The sequence below is a fragment of the Octodon degus genome, unplaced genomic scaffold, assembly GCF_000260255.1.
Source record: "Octodon degus isolate 3935 unplaced genomic scaffold, OctDeg1.0 scaffold00037, whole genome shotgun sequence".
Lineage (NCBI taxonomy): Eukaryota > Metazoa > Chordata > Mammalia > Rodentia > Octodontidae > Octodon > Octodon degus.
In genome coordinates, this window is record NW_004524613.1 from 1757994 (window position 1) to 1770332 (window position 12339).

Sequence of the window (12339 nt, forward strand, 5' to 3'; positions counted from 1 at the left end):
GGTTAGGGTTAGGAAAAAAAAAAAAAAAAGAAACTCTTGAGTGAGAACAAAACACTGAATAACATGGCATGCTTCCCTATGGTTTAGGGACAAACTAATCATTGAGCAGGTATTTTTAAGGGTCTTTTCTATGCCTAGAAATGGTAATGGACTCATGAAAAGACCAAATTTTTCTTTTCAAGGATCTTGCATTCTAGTGAGATGGGACAAATAAATAGAATATTAAAAAGAACAACATGAAACTATTTCAGTGCTATGTGGAGAATTAACTCCTACACCTTTCCCACTGTGCCCTTTTTCTTTCCTAGGCCTACTACCTGGTTTCCGAATCTAAACCCATGTCTGCAACTGAAAATGTGGGCACCTGAACATTGTATTAATGTTGTTTTGTGACTCTTTTTCTTTTTCTGTTTTTACTTTGTTCTTTATATATTTAGATTAGGTATGTTTCCCAGGTCTGGTCTCTTTGCTTTGGATTACTGGACATTAATTGTTCATAGTAGACTATAAGATGAGATGGAGGGCCGGCCAAATAGCTCAGTGGATTAAAGCACCTGCAAGCAGGCACAGGGGCTGGGAGTTTGATCCCTGAGCCTGCTGTGCCGGCCCTGCCCCCAGGGCTCCCTGAGAAGGCAATTGAGACTGGTTGTGGTGGCAGCACCTGTAATCCCAGCTCTTGGGAGGCTGTAAACAGGCGGAACACTATGAGTCCAATCTAGTAGTGAGACTCTGAACACCCTGTAGACCCTTCCCTAAAGAGAGAGAGAGAGAGAGAGAGAGAGAGAGAGAGAGAGGGAAAAGGCGTAAATATTGATAGATAGAAGTGGGAATTTGAGTTACTGTACTTGCTTTACCACTTAACAGCTCTGTGTCCTTATGTACACAGTCACTACTCTCTAGAAAGTTGCTACTTTATTGACTTTTTTGGTGATGGTTAAATGACATAAGGTGTATGTGCTGAGGCAGAGGACTTGGGAACTGGAAGAGTCTTCTATCCATTCCAAGAGAATGCCCTCTTCTCTGAATTCCTTCTTCTGGAGGACTAGGAAGTTGCCTTCATCAAATTCCAGGGCATTATTGGGCCATGATGACTAGTAGGTGTAGGTCAGCATCTTAAAAAAGCATCCTTCCCAGCCCTGGCTCCTTCACTGTTCTTGCCTCCTCCTCCTTATCCAGCAGTTGGCTAGTCCAGAGCTTTTTCCATGTATGGGGAAAGCCTATAATATTTTCATTCCTCTTGTGTTCTTTTCTTGTATTCAGCTCTCGCCCATAACAGGCCATGTGTACTTGCCACATCACGCTGCCCGCACCTGAGACCTGAAGCAATGGAGTGACTTTATCTTGGATGGAAGCCTCTAGAACCAAGACCTTAAATAACGTTTTTCTCTTTATAAGTTTGCTTCAAATATTTCATTACTATAACATGAAGCTGACTAGTACACATTGCATGGAAGGAAACAAAAAACAAAAAAAAGAACAATTATATAACATAGAGAGGAGCAAATGAGAGCCTCACCTACTCACTAAAGCTGTGCAAATATCCACACTTCTGATCTTTGAGAGGCTACACTCCCTGCACCCATGAACCTCAGAGTCTTTGTATGACCAATGCATGATGAGAGAAGACTCTGCAAGCCTGACCAGTCTGTGTTGTGTGCCACACAAGGGTCACAGAGTACTCCAGCCACTACCTGAAGGGGATGGGGCTCTGGTTCCTGCTAAACATGGTCAGGTACATACAATATTCATCTCTGACCTAACCCCCTAGTCTAACCATGTGCTGTTGTCAGACTTTAGTCACCATTAGTAGGTACATTTACAGTCTTTGCAGAACCTTAAATTCATCCAGATTCTGTTACAAAAAGATACTTGGATTAGATGAACCCTAATTACTACAAATTCAAGATGTTGGTATTCAGATATTACAAAAACAAGGTAAAACAAGCATATTTTAGGAAGTAATTAACTATTTCTGTTGGAGTACTTATTAGTGATCACTCAACATTTTTCAATAATTTATTCAGTAATTGTATATTGATCACATTATGAGTGGTGTGCAGCTAGCTAAGAATTCAAGACAACTGAGGCTCGCGGACTATTGTAAATAACAAAGGAATGTGACGTGGTATCACCACTACACAATATGTGCACGACAGAGTGATGGCACAACACAGGGAGTACACAGCTCCATCCAGATGGACTAGGGAAATTTGCACAGTTGTGGCATGGTTAAATTTAGTTTGGTAAGAAAATGAGGAGTCGCGTAGATAGAGTGCATGGCAACTAATATTTGTGAGGAGGGGCGTAAATGTGAAGTGAAACAGTGAGGGAAATACCAAATCAGGTAGGAACAACTGTTCTGACACAAATGCAAATGATTCCACAAAAAACCCAACAAAAACAGAGCAGGAACTAATTCAGTCAGTTGAATACTATGCTAAAGGGATTTTATCTTGTAAAAGATTTCAGTTGTAGAATTATGCTCTGCTATTTGGGCAAGGCTATATGGGAAGCTCTCATATAATATAGATTTATCTACCCCAAACCAAAAGCAATTGTACTTCTAAAATAATTACCTGGAAGTTTCATAAAGTTTAAGCATTATTACTGGATGTACTATGTGTCTACTTTGACTGATGACATGATCTATCTTGCAATCTGGGTTACTTTTGTGATTGAGAAACAATCAAAGGAACAAGCCAGGACTGGTCCATCCAAACCAGGGCATGTAACCAAGCAACTAGACCCACATGGCTGACAGCCAGCTGGATAAACCATAGTTGCTGCTGTCTAGGGTTCAGAGGCGTAGGCATGGTAGGATGGAACGCTCTGTGATTGTGATTGTTTTGTTCAGGAATGTAGGTAGGTGTGAAATTGCGCTTCCTGCCTGTGCATGTGAGATAAAGTCGGAGCTGGACATGCTGGTGGCACTCAGAACCCCAGCTCAATTTGCAAGACTGTGGGACAAAGACCAGTGAACAAAGAAGGCCTCCTACCTCTGTCCCTTGGAAAATCGGTAAACATGAAGCTGTTTCTGGTTCTCATTGTTCTGCTGGCTCATGTACTCACAGGTAACTGTCCAAATGTACCATAAAGACGTCGGAGATAACACTGCTCACGTGAGTGGGGAAAGGAGCTTTGAGACTGTTGACTGACCAGTATCCTCAAAGTGCCTGTTTTGGAGGAGAGTGGCCAGGGATGTCAGAGGCGAGGTGTGTTCTCCAGTCCTCCCTAAAGGTGGCAATGAGCCTGTTACCTAGAATTATCTTTTGGATGCCAAACAGAGTTTTCACCCCAAAACCTGGCCACCCCCTTTCACTCAAGTTCATCATCAATGTGTGGTACAACAGTAATAGGTATCATACACAGTTTGAAGTTATGTCTGTGTCAGGTTAAAATATGTCTTCAGCAGCAGCAGTGACTTATTCCCTTTGAGTTTCCATTTTCACTTCTCCCAGTGTAATGCCTCTATTTAAAGTGAGGATTAGAAAGCTGAGAAATGTGAAACACCAAGTTCATACTGGGAGCCCTGCTAGTGAAAGATGGTTTTTCCTGTCACACTTCACATATTGTGACATCTAGAAAAGGGAGAATGCATGTCTTTCTCCATCTTTGATCTGTATTTTTTTAGAGGTGAAAATTAGAATTGGGAATAAGAGTTTTGGAACTCAAGTGGATTACTGCAAATAGGTGACAGTTTGGATCTCAAGGGGGATGGGGTCCAAGAAGAACTGAGTCTGGTGGCCGATGAAACAGTTGTCTGTGATTAAGAGGCATGTGATAGGTAAGTGAGAGAAGCCAAGAGCTGGACAAGTCCTGCAGGCAGGACAGTTGTAACAGCACTGATTGCTAAGACCAAAGAGAGCTTGGCAAGGAAATACCTGATGTTCATGTCAGTGAGTGTGAAGCCTAATTATGTGGTTATTTAAAAAGTCTGTGTGCGAATTTTGAAAAAGGTGATTTGGCTGAATTATGCTGAGGGTGACGAGTTAGTGCTTGCTGGTGACACAGAACTGAGGCTATGCTGACTTTGGAGCACAGAGCAAAGATTTCCAAGGCCCTTGGGTGTTACACAGCCCCATAATCAGGAAGTGAGCTCTCTTTTTTGTCACATATGTCCTGTTGTTCCCAGCGCCAACTGGGCATTAGCCTGGAGCCTGGAGCGTCGAATGTCCTTCACTTGGGATGAGTTTCAAGGAGCCCTGAGTTTTCTCCCATCAGCCTAAGATTCACTTTGGGACTGCAGGAGGCCATAACTTGCTGGGAACCACAACCCTGTTTTGTTTCTCCTTGGAAATTAACCTTGTTCTCATGGTTTTCCTATACACAGCTGGCGCAAAACCCCCAAGATGCTTTAATAATGTGGCAGGTTACTGCAGGAAGAAATGCAAAATAGGGGAAATATCTGAAGTGGGATGTCTACATGGAAAACTATGCTGTGTCAATGAAGAGGAAAACAAAAAGTACCACAAACTCCAACAGCCACCTCCACGGCCTGAGCAGAAGCCTGAAGCGGTGTCTGACTATGTTGTTTACCCAACTGTCACACTTGTTTCAATCCTGTGAATCAAGCACTTGTTTCCTTGCTCTCTGCTCATTCTCAATCAGAAGTGGATTAAGCCCCGGAGGCAGCAGTCAGAGACAGACCCGCTTCCTCGTGTGAGCTCGATTCCTCACATAATAAAGCCCTGTGCCTCTGCCTACATTTCTTTGTTGTCATATTAATTTTTTTGAGTACTTCCATCATGAATGAATAACTGCCATGTTCAAGGTGCTACACTAGTGAGATGGGATAGCAGGATTGAGTGAACACGAACGTCGCCTTTCCATGTGCTGATGAAAGAATATATCTCACAGAATCTCAAGTATTTCTTTTTTTGGAAAAATTAAAATACGTTATGCCTAACAATTCTCTCTCTCTCTCTCTCTCTCTCTCTCTCTCTCTCTCTCTCTCTCTCCCTCCCTCCCCCCAATAAAAAGGGTTTCATTAACAACCAAGAATTAATTAAAGGGAGGAAGATATCTGAATGTTCTAGCAACACTTATTGGGGCAGCTCTGATGGGTGGTGAAGACAGCGAGTAATAATTCCAATACAGCATTTAAAACTCATTTAGTGCATCTGGCCCCAATCTGCTTTCAGCAGTGATTCAAACATTTAGTTGATACACTCCTTAGACAAATGCTACTGTTAGGATGTTTAAGAATGTGGTACATTCTGTGTTTATTCACTAGTGTGGATTTTAACGCCTCACGAATGAAGGGACACATTGAAGAAGTGCTTCGTGAGCTAGACAGAGTCGTAGTGGGTCACAGTGGCAGGAAATGCTCTCTAAATGAGCCAAACAGAAACTTCAGTAGTCGCTGTTGGGTTTAAAACACTGGCTGTAAATAATTTCTGCACTAACATTTACTCACAGGATAAGGAAGCCAGAACCTTTGCTCCTCCACGAGGAGCTCATCATCTTATTTTACTGAGAGGAGGATAGAGAGGCAAGTATTTAGATGGAGATGGTGCAGTTTCAAAGGCACACAGGCTTTCCTTTCAGCAGCTATGACTTGAGAATTCTGGAGATGAACATAGGAAGCCATGCTAGGCTGCACTGCAGGCTTTAGGGAATTTTTGTTGGGATTTGGGCACTAGAGAGACTAACGTATGAATATTTTCAACTGAATCCTGAACATTTTGGCAATAGTGCTTACACGAGAAAATCTTCCATAGTAACAAATTCTGTTTTTTTCCTGAGCTCCACCACAGTGTCCTCAGGGATATTTTGGGGGTGTCCATTTTCTCATTCTGACACAAGGTAGGTTTAGTCCACTGTTTTTAAAGTATGTGCTCTACATTAGTCCTCGGACAAGTTAGACACACATTCCATTTTGGTTGAGTTAGTGTCAGGGAAGTACCTGGAACAAAACAGATAATTAAGCCTTGAATTCTACCTTGACTAGGTGGATGTAGTTTCCCTAGTGTCCCTGGAGCAAAGAGGTCCTGAGAACAAAGAGGCCAGAGGCGAACCACGTGATCGGCTGCTGCGAGGTGGAGAGCGCCAGGGCAGCGCAATCCAAGCCTGGTTTCTAGGCAAAGGGTGCCGCGTGACATCCACCTGCCATCCACCGGCCACAGGTTTAAATGCCGTGGTTGAGCATGAGCAGTTCCTGTCCTCCCACCTCTCTGGCTTTCTTTCTTTCTTTTTTGGTGGAACCGGGGATTGAACTCAGGCCCTCGCACTTGGCAAGGAAGTGCTTATTCCACTGAGCCATCTCCCTGGCCCTATAGTCTAGCTTTCTGTATCTTGTCATTTCTTCACCTTCTTGCTGTCCTTCATGGTCCTCATCACTCTGGGAAGTTTGAGAATCACGCAGGCCGAGGCAGGGCAGTATTGTTAGGTCTCCTTTTCTGCCTTATTTTTACACACAAAATTAAATACAAATTCTATATTGTCATTATTTATCCTTTTGGTACAGACAACGCTATTGGTATGTGATATTTTGATCTGTCTTGGAGTATTCTCCAAAATTACTTAAAATTATTTCATTTTATTTCTGTAAAGGAGTAATTTTATATCTTTTTAAAAAAATATTATGATGTGCTAATTTAAATTTTTTCTTTATTTTTGATTACTGTGTAATAAATGTATTTATGGGTTATAGCATTATATGTCAGTACATGAATACAAGAATGCCCTGGTTAATTGAGGGTAATTAATATTTTCATTCTATTATTTTGTCATGTTTGGAATATTCAAGTTCCTCTTTTCTAGTTCTTCATAAAATATATGGTAGATTACACGAATCTTATTCTCCCCCTTTGTGCTACAGAGCCCTTAGAACTCACTCTGACTTTTGATGTCTAGTCCCCATCCTCCCACTGCTAGCTCCCTACACCTGTCTGTAGAAATCACAATTATACCTTCACACTGGCTGTTTTTTATTTCAAAGAGGAAAAAAAGACTAAAAAATGATACAAAATCTCAAAACAAGATAACAATGGATAAAGGCGTAAAATGATCAAGGGATATAAACACAAACCTTTCCTTTCAATGAACCTGTAGAAATGAGTAGTATAGCTATCTATCTATCTATCTATCTATCTATCTATCTATCTATCTATCGTTTTACTTTTCCTTTTCTTTTTTCTTCTTTCCTCCATCTCAGTTTCTTTTCTGTTTTGAGCAGTTTCTTTCCATTTTCCAGTATGTATTGTACATTTTGGATCTTATTTACTCTTTAAAAGGAAGAAGAAACTGAAAAATATACTTGGTACAGGATCTCACTACACAGCATGGACTCATAGTGATCCTTCTGTTTTCAGCCTCCCCAGCACTGGGATTACAGACATGTGCCACCACTCTCAGCCTCTTCCAGCTTCTTATGCTAGGAAGACGCTATGATGTTTGCATTTGTGAGACTGATTTATTTCATTTGTGAATATGAAGATATGAATCTCAAGTTGCATCATAAAAGTCTCAAATTTATCCTTTATAGCTGAGTAGTAGTCTATTGTATAAAAATACTATTAGCTATTACAAACTACCCTGCTATAAACATAGATATACATGTATCGCTATGCTATGATATTTTAAATTCTTCTGGAAAAATATCCAGAAGAACAATATCTGGGTTGAATGGGATCTCTAATTCTAACTTTTTAAAGATCTGCTTTAGGTCCAGGCCATTCTCGGAGACCACAAACTCTAGACAGGTCCCAGCTCCAGTCCAGATCCAGAAGCTGCAGAGTAGGGATTGTCATCTACCCTGTGTTGTGCCCCTAGCCAGCAGCAGTAGGCCACCCCAGCACCAGGCCAGTTACCGCAGGGAATAAAATAAAGATATGCAACCAATATCAGAAATTACACAGGAAATATCACTATCTACCTTATAGCCACTAAAACATTAGAAAGACGATATCACACAGTATTTTAAGCCAATAAATGTGAGAATCTTTAAAATGGGAAAAATATATAAGCAAGTTGTTGGCTAAAAGAGGTAGAAAATGAAATTACCCTTTAATGTGTAAAAAAACCAAACAAACTACAATAGTTAATATTTTCTACAAGGAGTTCAGTCTCAGTTAACTTAACTGTTGAATGCTACCCAAAATTTAAGGGAGAAATAGCAAACCTAGGCCTCTATGGGCTGGCACTGTGCTCTTAACAACCCTGCTCCACACATCACTATTCATTGAACTATATACTTGCTGTGGCTTCACTAGTTTTTTCTTAAAGTCCTTTTCCTGTTCCAAAAGCCCATGTTGCTTTCCATGTTACCTTTAGTTGTCCTGTCGCCTTCATCTCCTCTGATCTGTAACAATTTTGCAGAATTTTCTTGTTTTTGATGAACTGGACAATGTCGAGGAGTACTGGTCAGATATTTTTCAGAATATCACTTTTAGTTACTTTGATGTTTTCTCATTGTTTGTCCAGGGTTATAGATTTTGGGGTGGAAGATGGCATAGTGAGACACTATTCTTATCACATTATACCGGAAGCTCATGGTATCAATAGGAATTTCTCCATAAACTTGGAAACATGATTTTATCAGGCTTATGTGGTTATCTTTCTCTTTTTTTTCTACACTGTTCTCTTTGGAAGTCGGTGAAGGGGGAGAGAGAGCCTGAGAGTAATCTCTGTCTCCTCAAGAAGGGAATATTTATAATAAATTAGTTGCAATTACTCTATATGGTATATCTGTCCTTTCTCAGAAAATTATTAATTTATTTGGGCTGGTGAGATGGCTCAGTGGTCTAAAGCACCTACTTAGAACAAGCTTAGCAAAGCACAGGGACCGCGGTTCAATCCCCCAGCACCACATGCCAGCCAGCCCGGCCCCCTGGTGGGCTGAGCTGGCCACACACACACACACACACACACACACACACACATAAATAAAATTAAAAAAATTATTAATTTATTCAATTATTCATAGCAACAAGGTTTCATAGCTATTTACTTATACATTATATTCCAATGCTATGTAATTTATTTTATTGCTCAAATTGTCCCAGCTTTGGTCATTCAAATCTCTTTCAGATTGATTCCTGACTTTAATTTCATGCTCCATTCTTCCAATTTTTAAATACTTTCTTAATTTTTGCCACTATAAGATCTTTTAGCCTTATCTTTCGCATTCCCTGGCTCAGCTCCAGAATAGGAGATAAGAAGGTTTAAAAAAAAGAGCACATGCCACAAATTAGTGGATGAATGAAATCTTAAAAAATGCCTACAATTGCTATGATGACGTGGTATAAGAAACGAATTGGCAAATGAATGTGAAATGTAGTAAGAGAAGAAACTTTCATGTTAATCATATTTAAAAGGTGTATCTTTAAGAATAAAGTGCAGTGTATACCTGGATCATCTTTGTGTTGTCTTGGATATCAGAACAATAAAATCTCATATAATAATGCACTTCAGCCTAATTTCTATTCTTTACATTTCACCCTAACTCCAAAGAGTCCTGATACCACAGAACAATAGAAATGATGACAAGGAAGCTTTTCTCTGCCTGCCTCTGCTCCACACAGTGAGCTCTGAGACAGCAGAATCTCCCTCATTTGTCTTCCCAGTTCACTGCTGCTATTTGTTTGTTTGCGTTTAGGGAACTAGCTCTAATCAGCTTTTTGGTAGGTTCTGAGTTGTCTTTATCAGTTCATTACCTGGCACACAGTAAATGTTTATTTTCTGGGTAAAGAAAAGAGTCAGGAGCTTGGCAATGAATCTTACTTATTATTATTTATTTATTATTTATTAGAATCTGCTTGAAAGTCATTCTGGTGATCAAGCAAGCAGAAGGTAGAAGATGAGGCTCTCACCACCTTGGTGTATGGGAACGAGAAATAAATGAAGGAAAACTTGTAATTGATCTATGTGTGATATTCCTGGGGGTTGAGAACGTTTCCGCTGCTTCTCCGTCTTGAGGAAGAGTTAATGCGAATGGTGGTGGCTTTGGACGAGGTGGCTTTGTAATTTTTTTGCGTTCTTCCAGTTTCTTGATGTTGAGGCAGCAGTATCTCCCATTTGCACACAGCACCTCACGCATTTCAGTGACCTTGCAGATTTTCCTGCAGTATCCCTGTACATAGTTTCCCCAGCATTTCTTAAGTTGTTCCGTTACTGTGCACATGAAAGAACAATAGGCTAAGGTCAGTGTTTGAGACAGAGGATGACTTGGTTACGGGGAATGGATAAGAGATTGATAGAGGGGAGGAACGGAGGTATTCTAGTCTCATCTGAAAGCAGATTCTCTAAAAAAGGACCTCAGCAAATCTCCCTCCCCTGAATGCTCCTAGGCTACTGAGTCCTTACTGCTGCCCCATCTCTGACACCCAGAGGAATTGTCACTGTGCATTTGTACCGAGTCAAATTCTGCTCCTGTGTTCACATCCACTACTGTGGTCAAGAATCACTTGCTTGTTAGTCAGGTTTTTTTTCTCCTTCCAAGATCTTCCTCCCCTATTTATTCTCAGTATCACACACTTGTGCCAGGGCATGTCTTCCTTTTGTTTCTATGTCATCACAATACTCTGGTCACCTTTCTAATGCCTGAACTTGCTTTATCTCTCTTTGACTTCCCACCCCCCACCTCCACCTCCTGAGGGGGGAATCACTGTGGTGTGCAGACTCCTGTTCATCTTTCTCTCTCTCTATATATTTTTTTCCTTTAGTGACTTTAATAATTTTAGTGAGATAAGAACTGGGATATTCCAATTTTGGCTTCTGTAAACAAGGATGTTGCCTTCAGTCCTAAATTCCAGAACTCCTCTGAATCTTAGAAACTTAGGGGCAAGCTAGATCATTAATATTCCTATAATAAGAGAGAAAGAAGAGATCTAGTTTTAAGAGAGAAAAGGACACGTAAGCTTTAAATTATAGTATGTACTAAACACCATGCTAGGTGGCTTTACATCGGTTGTATCACTTAATAAAACCTCTGTGGGCCTGCTGTTATCATCTCCACAGATGAAGGAACTGAGGCTCATGGAATCTCCACTGTTTCCTCCTCAAAGTTGACAAATGTGATAGTGAAGTCATATTTCTTAAATCTGACCCCGAAGTTGGAGCTCTTCCTATTATTTACACACTATGGCTTAATAGGATAAAATGTAAGTTTGAGTGGAAAAAATGGGTGAGGGTCAGAGTAACAACTATGCAAAGAAATAAAGATATCTTGAGCTGTTTGGCTCATTCTTTTCAATAATAATGCCTTTTGGAGGAAATGATGACCTCTTTTCAGATCTGTGACTACCTTTTCTTTTTTGTATTTAGTACAGGGTCTACAGGGTCTCACTAAACAGATCGGATTTGTAGTGATTCTCCTGTTTTCAGCCTCCCAAGTTCTGGGATTATAGGCACACGCCACCATACCCAGTCTGTGACTACTTAATTTTAAGGACAATACCATGGGCTGAGAAATAGGTCATTTCTCTCTGTGGGTAGACTTTGGTCTTCTCTGGGAACCCTATTTCCCCATACTGTGAAGTAGCATATGCCCCTGGGCTCTTGGAAAGACTCCAACCCATTGTTGATGTGGGTGAGGGCCTGGAAGGCTCTGGGTTACCTGTGGGCTTCTGGATCAGCAGAATTGCAATGATCAAGAAGAGATTCATGATCAGGCTTCTCAGATGTGGAGGAAATAAAAGCTTCTGGTCCTGAGAGTTGAAGACTATATCAGCTTCTTCAGTCTTGGATTCTTATGCACTGAACCAGAACAGATGATGTGATAGAATGAGCGCCCCCAGACTTGGGACCTGTGGGGCTGGGCAGCATGGAGGCGGGCACAGGAAATTGAAGGTCACCCTCTTCACCCACACACAGAATTCAGAGACACGGCGTGTTCCACCCGTTACTCCTGGCACCATCTGTAGGCTGTCAAATGCTGGCGGGAGGGTCTATGCCTTCCCTATTTTGGCCATCGGGCCCAGCTGCACTAAGACAGACATCTACTCACCTCTCAGAAATAGGACAATAAAATGGAGACACAAATCTAAAACTCCAACAAGAAGAATTTCTAGAGGTCTACTCATAATAGTTTTCTTTCATGTTTGAGAAGTAATGATAGCAATTAACCACTAAGAAGAATATATGCAGTGTATTATTTGTTGAAAAAGAAAAAAAAAAAAAAGAAAAAAAAAGAGAAGTAATGATGAAAGAGGATCTGATCTGAGGTCATCTGCTTAGAAGTTTGAATGTTTAAAATTCTTCAACATGAAGCATGGCTGGTGTGTGTGTAAAGTGCATGACACTGAAATCTCATTCAGTGACCTTTATGTTACAGGAGAGAGAGAGAGAGAGAGAGAGAGAGAGAGAGAGAGAGAGAGAGAGAGAGAATAAGCAGGACTT

The 12339-nt window shown here is 40.8% G+C and overlaps 2 protein-coding genes across 2 annotated transcripts; one reads left to right on the forward strand and one right to left on the reverse strand.

The window, feature by feature from the left end:
- Window positions 1–2847: 2847 nt before the first annotated feature.
- Window positions 2848–4694, forward strand: Defb128 (defensin beta 128). Its single transcript, XM_012514646.2, has 2 exons — window positions 2848–3071; window positions 4331–4694. The coding sequence occupies exons 1-2, from the start codon at window positions 3023–3025 to the stop codon at window positions 4564–4566; spliced, it is 285 nt and encodes a 94-aa protein (XP_012370100.1). The 5' UTR covers window positions 2848–3022; the 3' UTR covers window positions 4567–4694.
- Window positions 4695–9763: 5069 nt separating this feature from the next.
- On the reverse strand, window positions 9764–11791 carry Defb127 (defensin beta 127). Its single transcript, XM_023714746.1, has 2 exons — window positions 11558–11791; window positions 9764–10113 (listed from the first exon to the last, which is right to left on the reverse strand). The coding sequence occupies exons 1-2, from the start codon at window positions 11604–11606 to the stop codon at window positions 9809–9811; spliced, it is 354 nt and encodes a 117-aa protein (XP_023570514.1). The 5' UTR covers window positions 11607–11791; the 3' UTR covers window positions 9764–9808.
- Window positions 11792–12339: the final 548 nt, after the last annotated feature.